This window comes from Lytechinus variegatus, chromosome 5, assembly GCF_018143015.1.
Source record: "Lytechinus variegatus isolate NC3 chromosome 5, Lvar_3.0, whole genome shotgun sequence".
Lineage (NCBI taxonomy): Eukaryota > Metazoa > Echinodermata > Echinoidea > Temnopleuroida > Toxopneustidae > Lytechinus > Lytechinus variegatus.
The window spans coordinates 27,406,449-27,423,420 of NC_054744.1; the positions used below are offsets into that span (position 1 = coordinate 27,406,449).

A 16,972-nucleotide genomic window follows, 5' to 3' on the forward strand; every position below is an offset into this window, starting at 1 on the left:
GAAGCGCTTTACTTATCTATGGAAAGCTAGCCAGTGTTAATGATTCCAGATCCACCGCTCAAAATAAAGGTTTTCTTATTATTGAAAACCAATGCTCTGTTTAGCATTTATAACATCATCAAAATATCACAATGAAAGCAAATGAAATCGTTTGACCCCAAAAACATATGATTTGACCAACGGATGTGTTACTGTCATACGTTCAATGCAATCATTATCAATAACTATTTCAAAATCAATAATTCAAAGTAAGTTCTACCAGAGTCTTTAAAGTGATGATCTGGGCTGAAAATATCTACATCTAACATGTCTAAAACAAAAAAAAAAACAGAATAAAATGGACAAAGCAAAATAATGAAAATTTCATCATGATCGGATAACAAATAACGAAGTTATTGAATTTTAAAATTTATCAATGTTTGTGAAAACAGTTATATGCACATCATCGTGAATTTTCATTGGGTGGGTTATAGGCCAAGCTTTCGATGGTGTAACCGGTCTTCCTCATGTTCCTCGTGGCTTGGAGGGACACAAAAGAAAACTAGATTTTAATTCGTCATGAGGACGAATTAAGTGGTCTGTCATGATTTTCCATTCAGTGTCGGCTCATGTTGTATGAAATGATTCATTTAGTAATGAAACCGGTTTTTGTTTTTGTTTTTCCTCTGGACCCAAATAACTTTCAATAGCCTTCATTTCGATTTTTTTATTGTCAAATTTACATCAGCACCCCAATAAAAATCTATCCCAGAGCCCCAGGAAATGCTTGTGTATTTTGTTATATTTTGTTTGTTTCATTACTGTGTGAGTCCATGATTATGAGCGTGTGTGGTTGTATTATCATATTTTATCATTTAAGAAGAGCATGGTTGTCAAACAGAAGTGCATTTATGTCTAAACAACAGCCGGTTGTTGCATTATCATTGTTTGTTGCCTTTCTCTACTTTTACAATGAGTGAAATGAGTAAACATAACACTTTGTATTCTATGATCGTGTACTAGTCTGGTAATATATTTTCCTTGCCAGAATGTGACAGCTAACCGGTGTACATAGAGGACCACACCAGTTATTTTACACTGGTGTTAAATTTGTGGTGTTAGTTTTACACCTATAGGTGTTATGACAACACCTATGGTTTTTACATTTACATTCTTTGGTGTTATGTTCAATCTTTAGGGTGCTATTGTACCTCAGGGTGTGGTCCTCTATTAACACCAATTGGTGTCAGTTTTAACACCACAATTTTTACAGTGTAAGTATATGAACAATAAATGGTTGTCAACTGTAATCTTTTGTCTAAAAAACACAAACATCTAGTTATTGCATTATCATTGTTTATTGTCTTTCTCTACTTTTACAATAAGTGAAATAAATAAACATAAAATATTCCATTTTATGATCGTACGTATTAACGAAAAATATTTGTCAAACAGAAGAGCATTTTCTGTCTAAAAACACGAACATCTTGTTATTGCATTATCACTGTTTATTGTCTTTCTCTTTGTTCACAATAAGTGAAATAAATAAACATAAAACATTGTATTTTATGATCGTGCGTATCAACAATAAATAGTTGTCAAACAGAAGTGCATTTCCTGTCTAAAAACACAAACATCTGTTGCGTTATCATAATATTATCTTTCGGTACATTTACAATATTGAAATAAACACAAACTTCGTATTTTATGATCCTGCGCCTATGGCGCCTATGGTGATATATCTTCGTAATAAAATGTGAAGCATCAATTTAAATTACTCGCAACTTATCAAACAAGCAAGAGACTCTTGGATTGTTCAAGATTGTTCCTTGAAAATGATTGACTAGAATATTATCAATATTGGGGTCTTTCTAGGATATTACAATCGCTATATATAAGATTTGCAGATGCGAAGTGTCTGCTGTACACAATTCCAAGTCAGATGTATCTTGGAGGGATTTAAACTTTTGTTATTGCCTGAAATTAAGCTGATACTAAAACATGACGTCAGAATGGGTAAGTTGTAGCAGTAGTATCAGTATTAGTAGTAGTAATAGTAGAAGTAGTAGAAGTAGTAGTAGTAGTAGTAGTAGTAGTACTAGTAGTAGTAGTAGTAGTAGTAGTAGTAGTAGTAGTAGTAGTAATAGTAGTTAGTAGTAGTAATAGTAGTAGTAGTAGTATTGTTGTTGTTGTAGTAGTAGTAGTAGTAGTAGTAGTAGTAGTAGTAGTAGTAGTAGTAGTAGTAGTAGTAGTAGTAGTAGTAGTAGTAGTATAGAATAGTAGTAGTTGAAGTAGTGGTAGGAGTATTATTTCAGTGGAATTTCACTGGGAGGGGGAAACAATTGTCTCTAGAGCATTTTCCCAGTATACTAACATAATAGCTTTAAGTTAAAAGGAGGGAAAAAGTACAAAAAAAACACCCTAGAAAGTAAAAAAGGATCCACATCATTTTACCCAAATACAATGCTTTCAAAAGGAGGCATGGTACTGCAGACCATGCCTCCTGGCAAGCTAGGCACCAGGACAAATCCAGCTATAGCAAAGCTCCGTCGGGGGCAATGTTGTGCCAATGTCGGCAAATATTGAACGATACCCTCACATCATTTAATGACGTTGGGCTAAATGTTAAACTCTCCGCCCTGCCAACGAACGGCCATTAATCTGTAATGTTGGACCGGTGTAACTAGAATTCCAACTTTGGCCCAACATCATTTATTGACGTTGGGCTAATGTTGAAATGTCCGCCGAGCCAATATCAATTTATGACATTGCACAACTATCAAATTATAATGTTGTACCTGTGTAAAATTCCAATATAAGCCCAATTTTATCGGTGATGGGCTTAAGGATCCACATTATTTCACCCTAATAATAAGTGCTTGCAATTACCGCACCGGCAGACCTGAGACCATGCCTTCGGACAAGGTATACTCGGACATATAAAAGTCGCGTTTCGGTCCCCTTTAGCCTCTAGAAACAACAATGGCTCTCGTAACGGTCAATGTATCTATATTACCTTTCCATTACTATACACAAGACTACAATTTTGCAGTTAAAGGCATATCAACATGATCAAGTTTCAAAGGAAATTTTGTTATGTGTTTGTTGTGATGTAAACTACTGAATTACGATTAATGTCTTAACACGAGCGAGCGAAGCGTCGAGCAGATTTTCAGTAGTTAGAAGACAGAATTGTGTCCAAAAACGTAATTCCTACGGGGATATATCTCCTCGTACATAATGTATCACATTTGGTGATGAGAGTTAAAAACCTAACATATACCGTTTTTGTTCGACTGCTTCTATATTTTTTTGTTGCGATATGAAACTATTGAATTGCAGCTACGTTCTAATGCGAGCGAGCAAATTTTCAATAGTTAGAAGACAGAATGGTGTCCAAAACGTAACCCCTATGGGGATATACATGTCTCCTTGAACATATATGTATCACCTTTGGTGATGACAGTTAAAGGCCTATACCGATATTTTTTCGACTGCTACTGTAATTTTTTTCTTGTGATATGAAACTACTGAATCGCAGTTACATTCTAATGCGAGCGAGCAAATTTTCAGTAGTTGGAAGACATAACTTTTCAAGGGGTGTGTAATTATGGGAGAAATGCTGCAAGCGAGTCTGACAAAATTTCCTTCAGGATGTGCGTATATTAACAGAGGATAATGCGTTAAACTTATTAATAACGAAAACTTGAGAAGAAAAGGAAAAACGAAATGTTATGATATCAAAGAGAGCAAATAAGTTAAAAAGTCGAGATTTGAAAACTGCCAGGATGTACCCCTACCACACACAAACATTCACACCAGTCACGCCAAACGTGAACATGCCAATGTTAAGTGTTTTATTTGTTGGAACCCACAGATGACCAACGTGACTGCGCCAGTCGAGCTGAATGTGGGCAATGTATGATTTTTATTACGAAAATAGGTACTAGTACAGTACTACAGAGGACTACACTTTACAAGGTTTTTTTAATCTTTGATAATCATTAATTACATTGTTCAAATCATTTCGACTGCAGTCTCTATTTTTTTTAGCTGATGATGTAATTCTTTACCTAGGAGTAGGGAGCATGCAGTATCTATGGAAACAAGTCTAAAAGCACTCTACTGCGCCTCGTGGGTTTAACTGTTCTTATAGTTACCTTGTGCTCATAAAACCCACCGATGCACTTGCATCTGTCCATTATTTGTATGATTTTTACAGAAAATTCTAGAAATATTTATCGTACCACGATTAAATTAGTTACTTGGATACGACATGCCAATTTGGGGATGGTCTCAGAAATTAAATTGAGACTTTTCAAAATTTCGCAACCGATTTTGATGAAAACTATTCAAAATTGTATCTCTCTGCCATTTATACTAAAAAATGTTTCCCCCACGATGGAATAATTTTCCTAATGTTATTTACCTCTCTAGGGATATGTATTAGATATGAATGTCAGAGACAAACTTCTTGTCCTTCGGCTATATACCGAGACGGATCAAATGCAAGGATCACCCCAGGTGTTTCGAGAAAATCTGACGATTCTGCTACTCATCATGCTCATCATATTGTCGAATGTCATACAAGTATGCTCTCATATTAGCGTTAAAATATAGTACAGAAGAGTTATCATTTAGCAAAATCACGTAAATCATATTGATATAAATTATGATAGTCTATTGCCGTTTTAATATACATTTTCGTTATCAAGGGTGTAATCTCTCCCTCTCTCTTTCTCACTCTCTGTATTTTTTTTAAATTCAACTCTCACTTCAAACCCTCTCCATCCCTCTCTTCTCTCTTGTTGCCACATCTCTGGGTTTAGAGATCATAGCCTTCTGTCTGAATATCTCCCGATATTTTGACTTCTTACACTTGTTATAATATACTTGGTGGGGAAGACTTCACACTAAAACCAATCTTCCCCTACCATCAACTTCCCCTGTCAAATCAACATTCTCTACGCGTTTATGAAATATAAAGAAGTATTGGTGAAGGTTTGAGAAATATCTATCAAAGAAAAAGAATGTTATTATAATCATAATTTTTGGATTTTTGACGTCATAAAAGTTCAGCTGCCACATATGGTATATGATTTAAAATGCATAAAGTTTAATGGTTTGTGGTGACCTGAAATGATTTGTCTATTGATACACTGAAGGTACAGTGAAAACTATTTTCGATTGTCTGAGAAAATGACATTCATTGATTTTTTACTATGAGATGTTAAAAAGCTACTAGCATATGACATCATAAATCAATTAATTGAAATTTTAATAACTTTTTTATTCTTTGATGGATTCTTTTCAAGCCATCAGTCCTTATTTTTTTAATCATTTCTTCTACTATTTTTTTACAATAAACCTTTTGTCAAGGTGAACTCCCCTTTTAAGTGCAAAGTAGCCAATGGATTTCGACTTGCAAATAACTTTTGCAGGATGTTGTAATGGTTGTTTCTGAACGAAAATATTAATCCAAAGTATTTAATAAGCTTTGATGATTATCATTTAGTTTCGCCAAATTTAATTTGCTATATTTGATATTAATATGATAAATGTCATCAATATAATTATCTTCATCGTTTATATTGTCTTTATTATTACTATCATCATTATTATTGCCATCATAGCCACCACCACCACCACCACCATCATCATCATCATCATCCTCTTCATCGCACTAATTAGTGTTACTATACAACAATAATAATCATCATTTTGTTAAACGCATTGATATTATGTTTTATAATAAAACATCAGGCAGAGCTACTGCTAATGACTATTTCTTCCAGGTCATCTCTGTCGAGAGAGCCCCTGCAGGAATGGAGGAAGGTGTATGGAAGATTACCATGGATCGTACTCTTGCCAGTGTAAACTTGGTTACGGCGGAAAAACATGTGGTAATTAGCATTCATTAGTACAGGTTGTCATTATGGTGTGGTGGGTTCTAGGACAACTCCAGGGAGGACTACTCCCCCGGTAACTGAAATGCTGTAATAATTTTTGAAGCAGCGCACCAACTTTATGAAACTCACTACTCAAATCTAATGACTCAAACAAAGTAATATTGGTATTTTGGGTGTATGATCCCTTAACGAGAAGACGGAGGAAGAAAGACACACACACGAGAGAGAGAGAGGGACAGACAAACAGAGAGAGGTAGAGAGAGAGAGAGGGGAGAAAGAAAGAAAGAAAGAAAGAGAGGGAGAGGGGGGGGGGAGAGATGTGGGGTTGGGGCAGAGAAAGATAAGGGACAGAAAAGTGAACGTATTATATTTTCATTGTTCTAATTGTGTTTTTTGTCTTTTGACATGGCAAGTCGAAATAATGTAACTTTTTGAAATAACCATTTTTTTGGGGAAAATAAATTCATTCGTTGTTTGTATTCAATTTCAGAGCATCTTGAGCAGCTCATCATCCGAAATATTGACCAACAGCGAATCATGATCGGCAATATCTCGGATTTGTCATTTTCATATTTACTCTCTCTGAACAACGTCAACTGTCTCGGTTTTGTTCTTGACACCGATACCGACACCTTATACTTTGCTGTTAAGCCAGACTCACCGACTCACCGAGGGGTATTCGAGTTGTGGATGACTGCCATAACCAACGACCCAAATACACACACGTTTATAACTAAATCATATAGTATGTATTCCCGACATTGCCATCTTAAACTTTTTTATTTTCAGATCGAGGTATTCATTAACAATGATAATTATGGAAACAATAAAAAGTACAAATTCAATGCAGCAATCATGTCGATAATGGTATGCACCTTGAAATAAAATAGGCCTGCATGATTCCAATTATGGGAATTAAAAGATTAGATCAACAGACGTAATGGATGGATTTTCAAATACCTCTGAACATAATATACAAATGGCGAATAGGCAGGAATGTGATGCATGAGGTGACAGAAAGACTTATAAATAAAGACATAGATATATAAATAAATAAATAATGCGAGCGCGAAGAACGAACTATTTTTTTGTTTTTAATATTTTACGTATTTTGTCCTGAAAATTGAACATTTTGAGCAATGTTTGTGATCCTGAACACGATGCGTATGTACTGCGAGCGCGATTAGCGCAAGCAGAAATTTGCGATGTACGTATTGGTCTGATCGAAAAGGGACCTGTTATAAGGACTGTTTGTAGTTACCCATAAAGGCGATACATATCAACATTATTGAATGATGCGGGCGCGAAGCGCGAGCTAAAAAAAATGGACCTTTCTAAGCATTGCTTGTAATCATGAACAGGATATGTATTATAAAATGATTATACGTACAATTGATGCGAGCAAGAAGCGCGAGCGGAAACAAAATTGAGATTTAGACCTAAAAACGGGACACTTTATTATTTTTTGGTAAATCAGGAAAATAATTGTTAATTGGATATCTTTCTACATTAATAATGTGAGCACGAGTAGAACATTTTTGACATTCTGATCTGAAACTTTATAAATTAAATTGTTTGATTTGAACGTTTTGCGACGTCAGACCGTGCAACGGTACACATGTTTGACATTCAGATTCCCATGTGCTCGCGTACAACAAGCTAAGTAGGCATTTTGCAATATTGATTGTATCTTTCTTGTAGACAAACAATCTTAAGTTATTTCTATTCCATTTTTAATCATGTTTTAATTCTTTCACTTTTTCCTTGATCATCTTATTTAAACCAATAAACATTGAAACATAATTCAATTTAGTAGAATGGCTGCATCAAATTAAAGATGGAAATTATTTAATTTTCAATCTTCTTTAACTTCAAATAAACCAACTACCTTAAGTCATCTACCTAGACCAGCTACAAAGAAAATCATGGTAAAAACTGGCAGTGCTTTTAATCGAAGAAATTCACATTTTTGAGGATGTGTTGCTTTCAATTCAAAACATAAAAGAATATGCCGATCTTAAAACATTCGCTATGTTTTAATAAAGTGCTTATCCACGAATCTTTTATTCACTCTTTTGTTTCTAAATGTACCATAACAAATTCACTTTTATTTGAATCCAACATGAAATTTTATCAGACTTTATTAAATGATTCGGTAAAATTGTGGGGAATTCTAATAAAAATTGAGACATGACCAATTTTTTATGATTAAATATTTCCCCTAAAATATCAGAAATTATTTTTCAATTTTCATATTGTAATAATACTTCGAATTTCATATATACATGTACAGTTTAATTTGCATAGTTTAATTTTCAACTTTTCCCCCTCATTTTGAGGAATATGATATTGATAAGAATTTTATCAGATCTTCAGTACCCAATATTTGTAGGCCTACGGTATAAATTTCAATCTTAAATTTCATCAGCATTGTCTTTTCTGAATTTATCTTTGGCCCAGCACTTGAACAAATTTTTTTAGTTCTTCCGACAATAGAATTAAAGATTTTTCTATGGCTGACGAAGAGAGCTGTGTTGTCAGCGATTGGGATATATTTGATTCTACTTGATCTTTTTTATGTGTTATATTGGTAAATTAATTGAGTTACTTAATGCAATCATTCCTTTTTTACAACTTCTGCAACATTCATAAAAATATTATAATAATTACTTTTATTATCATTATCAATGATTCCATGAAGTTTACGATCTCTAATGCCTTCTTTAGTTTTTATGGACATGGACATTGACCTTGCCAATCGTTTGCTCTACTGGTGCTCGGGGAAATACCTCCGAAAGTTGCCATTACGACACGACCGGATATCTCCTGATGAGATAGTAACCTATGACCTTCCGGAATACAGTTGGGAGTTTGTGATAGACCAAAGAAGAGGGTAAGGGAACCAGAATGGTTCGTTACATGTAAACTCTGTGCGAAACATTGGGAGGATATACAAGAATACCTCGCGTCAGTCCTAGTTTACCGAAAGAGATCATTCATGAGCCAATAAAGAAAAAAATCACTGAAATATTTCAGGTCACCGTCAACCAAGGAACGAGAGAAACAGGGGAAACAAGTCCCTTTACTCAAGTCTGATGTGCCCCCCAGGTGTCCCTTGCTGTTCTAAAATATGTACATACTTTTTTAGTTACATTACAGAGGCCCAGACATTGACAACTGTTTCCAACAGAAACATATATACATACTCTCCTCTTTCTGACAGAGGAAAACTACATGGGAAAGAAATCTGCACTGCGGCTTTGAAAAAAATATCAATTACTGGTTTATTTACTGCATATGATGTAGGTTTTTTAATAGTGAAAGAGGTACATGCACAGGAGTTATATATTTGCATAAATTTGCATTTTGAACTTGATCCTCTGATCGCATGGAAAGTCAACTAGAATGAATGATTTGTGTAATAGTGTCTCAAATACGGAGTATTGTGCTTCTTCCTCGATTCCAAACCTGGAAATATGATAGTGTTACGTAAAATTGCAGAAAATTTGCATAGATTTGCATTAAAATCAATGCCCCATCAAAGTTGATCCCAAATCAAAAATGAACAAATGAACCCCAAAAAAAGGGCTTTTAGAAAAGTGTAGGTCTGTCTTATCATGGACCTATCACATGGTCTTATAAAGTATTATGGTGAATTGTGTGATTTGCATGAATTAGCATTATGAAATAGGATTTCAATATAGGGTCTGATATCGTGGCATCCTATTGTACCATGTGACCTTTTGATCTATCGATGACATTTGATCTCACTATATCCTGATCTGATTATAATTTTACACACACCGCGGACTATCGGACCCGTGGACTAAAGGACCCGCGGACTATCGAGATGTCCTCGCAAAAAAAGTTTAATGTTATAGTTTCAAGTTGAACTGAATATGGAAAACTCAAAACGGAATTGAGGAAAATGACGAATATGAAGCATTTACATTGTATTTCTTATTACAATGCAAGATTACAAAATATGATTTGGTTTTAAAACCATCATCATGGGCAAAATGTTAAGCTCCTGCATTATTTTTTTTAAATACAGGTATATGTATTTTTCAACGTTAAACTTTATATACCGCCTGGACACGGAGGCTAGGGGATATACTGTGATGACAGAAGGGGTAGCAAACCTTATATCCGGAATGAGTATTGATGAAGACGGTAAAAATAATATTTTGTTCAAAATATTCATTGTGTGCCAAAAATGATAACAATTTAAGGACGCTCCACAGTTAAAGCTAAACTCATGTCACTTTCACCAAACTTTGCACATAGATACTAAAGCACCTGAATCTTCCAAATATGCAAAAATCAACATGGGTCCATGTGCTTGATTTTAAATGAATGTAGACGAATAGTTGTACACGAAGGAGCGTTAGATCATGTGGGATGAGAAAAAAAACTCAAAGAATACAAATCGGTTTTAGACCAATAGACAAACTACCTCATATTATCGACTAACAAAGTGTAATTATTCCGGACATACTCAAAATCATTCTTTGGGGATTAGTAACAACAACAACAACAACAACGATAATAGACATTATAATATATGTTAGTTTATTTAGCGCAAAAACTGTTAAAATCTCTCTCTGTGCGCTTTACAGCGTAAGACATAAATGTTTACATAATACAAACTGACTAAACAAAGTAATTGTATGAATTACATACTAATCCAAATGGTAGAAATTACTGATGCAACATGAAAATAAAACAAAAGATGATTAAATCAAAGTTAAGTGTAATACATTTGTCAATAACTTAAGTAATTATACTTGGATTTAGAAATGAAACAAGTTAGATTTAAATAGAGTTTTAAAAGACAGTCATAAGCACTAGCGTACCTACGGGGGGCAGTCTGCTAAACACACAATTTCAATCATTGCAATGATTAACCATCACTGTTATATTAACAAAATATACAAGGCAGTTTTGATTGATGGGGAACTAAGACTTTGTCACGTGATCAAAGTAGGATCTTCTTTTTAAATGAATATAATGAATATAATGAATTATATGTAGTTTTTTCTATTGTAGATGAACTACTCTTCTTCACATACCTTTTCGAAGACGATGGATCCATCTATTATTACGATCTTAGACGAGGTACCGGTGTTGATGTCCTGATAAAGCTCGATGATTGACCAATGAACGTTATATTCACATCAGGATGGTTCATATGGCTGGATAGGAAAACCGGTCAGGTTTGCCAAATGCGGTTGATTGGTCAAGAATCGTATGGAGAAATTGGAATGTGTAGGCACCCTTGGGCCAATTCTGGGTCGATTGACACTGATCAGCAACTCATGCAGTTATCAAAAAGTTTTAAACAGATGGGGTAGCCTAAAATAGTGAAGGTATGTCTGATGCCACAAGGATGAATTATACATTGGCGTTATTTTTGTGCTTCATTGGAACGATGTGACGCAGGCCCTCTCTCTCCAAAAAGGTTGGCCCCTTGGCTGCTTGCCCCATCGAAATCAAAGGGCAAGTCCTCCATATACCAATGAATTCATTGGAATGAGAAGAGAAATATCAAACTATAGCATACGCTGACATTTCATCGAATCGGATGTAAGATAAGAAAGTTTCACAGTTTCACTTTATTTCATAAAACAGTTACAGGTATACCGTGATCGGTATGTAAATTGGGGAACCGATGGCGTCATGCATTCCCCTTTTTTGTATTTCTATTTTTCAAAATGTAATATCGATTTTATCCTCATAATAGTGTGAAATAAGGTTTGATTCCTCTATGAATAATTGTGATTATCATTATATGCAACCTTTTGTTATTCATGAGAATGGTCTAGGCCTAACATTGTTAGAGCCCCGTATTTCAAAGAGTATCCAATCATTCGTATATAACTCTATGGAAATCCATTATTGTCATAATTATTTCTACAGGAAATTTTGCACGATGTCCTTTCTAAACAAAGGCGAACGCACCAAAATGTCAAGAAAACAATGAATGTATGAATATACATCATATCCTCGAAAACATTTTGAACTAACATGCATTTAAGATGTGGGTATTCCTGGCTTTCCATAATTGAGGTTGATCAGATCAATCGCATCTCTTTGAAAGACGGGGCACAGATTCGAATAAGTTTAGAATTTGGAAAAATTTCTATAAAGAACGCATTTCTACATGTAGCAGGCAGAGCTAAGTTTACTAGAGAGATAAACGGCAATACAGAAATATGAGCACCATGTGGATCTCATTTATAATGCCTAGGTCACATAGCCCGGCCGATGAGGTTCCGATGAGCCAGCGATGCGATTTTAGCCGGACACCGGCCGGACTCCCGTGGTCACCGGCCGGCGTTTGGGGCTAAAAACCGCATCGGTGGCAGCTCGGCGAAATTTAACTTCGGAGTTAAAAATTCGACGGGCTCTCACCGAGCTCCCTCATCGCAGCCCCATCCTTACCACATCGGAATACGCATCGGCCGGTGTACGACCGAGTATCGGCCGGTGTCCCGTGCCAGTTTATGTTTATTGCCATATTTATTGTGTATGTGGTAACATCCAAGGTATGAAAACTAAAGTTCTGTCGTTGTCTTTATTGTTTTTATCTTTTTAACATCTTAGAGCAATAAACTGAGAACTCAAAAGGTAAAACAAAGTTAATTTAGAAGGAAAGAAAATGTCATTTAGAAGGTTTTATAGAACACACCATAAAAATTGGTTAATTTTAACAAAGTTGCATAGATCAAAAGTTAAACAGTACTCAAGTAAAAATTAATATTTCGTAAGACTTTATCTGATATGTAAACAATGGAGATCCTTCCTCATTATGAAAAAACACATACTTTTTAAAAGGTGAAAACATATTAATGGGCAATCATTTGAAGCCTATTACAAAATTACAAAGCTAATCATATTGGTTGATACAAGTGTTTTTCTTTATGAAAGGTTAGTTTTTAAAGGTGAAAGAAAAGATACAATGACGATTATTCTTTGATTAAAAATAATTCAATCACAATGAATGTGTTGCTGTTGTATTATTTACACACATCTCATCTTATTCATACTGGTGTATTTTAATATTGATTTATTCTTTCAGACAGGTTTGATTTCTTTTGGCATTTATTACTAGTGTTCAAATTAAAAAGAGCAAAGGCAATGTTTTAAGATTACCCAATAACAGATTTATTTGCAAACAACATACTGAATAATGGAAAGTATAACACATCAAAAATGCGTTAAGTCCTGAGAAGAATAATGGAATGTCTGTGGCTGCATCCGGTATACTGTAACAATATTAGACACAAGTTACTGCTGGTTTATTGCCACATCTTGCCATGGCACACTCCCGGCAGGACTGCAAAAGTAATTCTTGAGGTATGCGCGCAGTTCTTTGCCTGGTCGGGTCAATCTTGGCCCGTGCCCTGCTGCTTGCACATCTTCGAGCACGGCTTGGTCTCGCCATGCACCCGCGATGATCTGTCCCTGCTCATCTTCCCGGTCGAGGTCAGCATTCTGAAGGTTGGGGTAACGAGTCCTCATGAGGTTGTGAAGGGTCATGCAGGCCTTGACGATCTTGGTAACTTTCGACGGTCTCAATCCCAGGGTTGTTAGCAGACATCTGAAGCGATTGGCGAATATACCAAACGCGTTTTCAACCACACGGCGTGCCCTGGAACACCGGTAGTTGTAGATCCGCTCGTCCCGTTTCAGGTGCCGATGAGGGTAAGGCTTCATCATGTATGGCCGTAGGGGGAAGGCGTCGTCTCCGACCATGTAGTAGGGTGTGTCCTGGTCGTCATTTGGTAGGGGATCCGGCTGGGGTAGTCCGATCGTTCCCTCACGCAGACCTGGCTCCAGTCGCGACCGGTTAAAGATGCCGGCGTCGGAATACGACCCTGGTGACCCCACATCCGCCCAGATGAACTTGTAGTCAGAGTTTACCACTGCAAGCATGACGATGGAAAAGAAGCCTTTGTAGTTGTAGTAAAGTGAGCCGCTCTTGGGGGCTTCTTGATGGCGACATGTTTCCCATCGATCGCGCCACAACAGTGGGGAAAGTTCCATCTGTCTCCGAATCCCTCGGCTACCGGGCGCCACTCATCTTCTGTCTGGGGAGTGGCCCACATCTCGTCCTCGTATTCGTCGTAGATGGCCTGACAGACCTCGGGGACGAACAGAGAGATGGTGTTGTGTGGGACACGAAACGCGAACGCCAGATCATGATAGCTGCTTCCGGTCGCCAAGAACCTCAAGGTGATCGCCAGCTTCAGCCCAGGATCCAAGGGGGTTCGATGCCTGCAACAGAAGAGGGTGAAATATGAATAAAATCAAACTAGAATAAATATGGATGGAAGACATTTCAGCACAATTTGACAGTAGGTTCATAAAGTGTAAACTTACGTTGTGGTCTTGGCAATGCGGGGGCCAACTCGGTCAAGCAACTCATAGAACATCTGTGGCACCATGCGGAGGTAGGATTTGAAGTCGGCAGCGTGCTCGGCCTCGAGTTCCCTCATGAGCGTCTCATACTGGCCGAAACGAGGTCTGCGTAGGATCCACTCGCGCACCCACCAACGTCTTATTCTTCTGCCGGCCCTCTGTCGCTCCCTCTCGGCTTCTTCGAGCAGTGCTGCCAGGACCAAGTTGTACTGGAACCTCGCCTGAGCTAGCTCGTGTTCTAACAACGCCATTCGTAGTCTTCTCGGTGCAGCCATAGTGATGAACTGACCATTCCAGGTAGGGTGGACATATATATACAGGTATGGAATAGCTGACCATCGGCCCCCCAAGTCCGAGGTACACCGGCCGAACATCGGCCGGGCAGTGTTCGAAGCCCGTTAACAACCCGGCCGGTGATCGCACGGTGTCCTTTAACCTGCTCGGGTACCGGCCGTATACCCCCCGATGTCCGGCCGACCATCGGCCGGACATCGGCCGGTAGTTGCTGCCACATCGGCCGAAAAAAATCTCCACTTTTGAGACAGACTCCGGACGGTCATCGGCCGGTGTTTGGTCGGTCGCCTGTAGATTTCCGGACGGAGCCCGGTCACGTCACCGAGCTATGCCACCGATGAGGGGAGCTCGGCGACACCTCAAAAATCCACCGAGCTCCACCGATGCCGGACACCGGCCGGGCTATGAAGCGGCCGCGGTACCGAATGATGACAAGAAAGAGGACGAAAGAAGAGAAAGGCAAAGGCAAAGAAGAAGAATAAAACGAAGAAGAAGAAGCATGAAAGTAATAAGAAGGTGGGAAGAATTAAAAAAAAAACTTTGAGGTATATGAAAACAAAAAAAAACATCGCCTGTTTAATGAGAGAAATAGACATCCCCATCAATTTGACTGATTGACGTTTATAAAAAAAATCAATTGTTAAGTCAATATAGATAGAAAATATTTCTGCTCGCGCTTCGAGGTTTAATGATCATGACATACTTAAATTTGAGAGCAGTCACATGGTCAAATAGAATTTGTACAAATCATAGAATGTTTAAGGATACTTTGAAGTATTTACAGATTCTGTGTAAGAAAGACTATGTTACTTTAGTAAATTAAGATGTCGAACAAATGGATTGCCTGTTAATAAGGGAAGGTTTGATGCAAGCCTGACAAATAAATTGCATTGTACTCTACGTTCACACCCAGACATAGGAGATGAATTTCATTACATTATTGTTTGCCCCTTTTTTTCACAAAGAGAAACTTCTTTTATTTACCCAGTAATCTATAACGGCCATTACACCACATGCATTGCACATGAACAAGCTATTTAATTCAGCTAATGCTTGCCACTTGAAAAAACTAGCAAGATTTGTCAGAATAATTATGTTTCATTCTTCTAATTCAAAGCCAAGAAGACAGTGTATAGAAAGTAAAGAAGATGAGAATGTGTGTACACGTAGTGGTAGAGTAGTCAAACACCCTAAACGCCTTGACTTGTAAATATGTATGTACAGGTTTTACATGTATATATGTTTTTGCATTTATGTATATGTTCGTATTTTCATACCCCGAGAGGTGTCGAGAGAGTTAATAAATCTTACAAATCTTACTGTTCCATTCAAAAGATTTTAGGGAATGGCTGAGACGATGCGGGGGGGGGGGGCAGTCAAATGTATGCTGTACACATGCGTGACCAAATAATTTCCAAACACCCCTTAAACATGTTTAACGAGTTTTTCTCTGTGTGCAAAATAACCCCGTAAATAAGTTCTTATTGGCCTTTATTTACACATTTTGGCCCCTAAATAAGTTGTCGCCAGAATATGACCCTGGGGGAAAAAACTTGGGCGAGAAATACCCTAAAGACGTTTGGCTAGTCTGAAAAAAAAACTTAAAAAAAAAATACCCTAAATACGTTTGAACCCGAAATTGACCATTGACCAGTCTTTCAAAACCACACATTTTTTTTTTTTTTTGGAGGGGGGGGGGGGTTCGGTGTTTTTGTATACCATTTACGAGTGCACGTGCGGCCCGGCGTCCAAAACTGAAAAAACACGCATTTAAAACGCATTTTTTTAGCCATGCATTTAAATGACCCCCTGTTGCACCCACAAATGTAATAACGCCCACAAATGTAATAACGCCCACAAATGTAATAACACTTTACCCACAAATGTAATAACGCCCACAAATGTAATAACACTTTACCCACAAATGTATTAATTTTTGATCGCCCACAAATGTAATAATGACTTTACCCACAAATGTAATAAATTTGAAGGGATTTTGGGCGAATCCGTTCTAAACTAAAATCCTATAGTGATGCGTTCATATAGCACAAAAGTGCAAAGTCTTTTTTTCAGACCGGGTTAATAAATCATCAAAATACAAGTCCAAAGTCTTTTTTCCAGACCCTGTTGTTTCAAAAATTATAATATAAATCCAAAGTCTTTTTTTTCAGACCGGGTTGTTTAAAAAAATATAATAAAAGTCCAAAGTCTTTTTTTCCAGACCCGGTTGTTTCAAAAATTGTGATATAAGTCCAAAGTCTTTTTTCCAGACCCGGTTGTTTCAAGAAATTTAATAAGTCCAAAGTCTTTTTCCAGACCCAGTTATTTCAAAATTTATAATATAAGTCCAAACTAAGATACGATAA

General features: G+C 37.0%; 1 protein-coding gene across 1 annotated transcript; it reads right to left on the bottom strand.

Moving 5' to 3' along the window:
- Positions 1 to 12,130: 12,130 nt before the first annotated feature.
- Positions 12,131 to 15,007, bottom strand: LOC121415858. Its single transcript, XM_041609232.1, has 2 exons — positions 14,274 to 15,007; positions 12,131 to 14,168 (listed from the first exon to the last, which is right to left on the bottom strand). The coding sequence occupies exons 1-2, from the start codon at positions 14,684 to 14,686 to the stop codon at positions 13,811 to 13,813; spliced, it is 771 nt and encodes a 256-aa protein (XP_041465166.1). The 5' UTR covers positions 14,687 to 15,007; the 3' UTR covers positions 12,131 to 13,810.
- Positions 15,008 to 16,972: the final 1,965 nt, after the last annotated feature.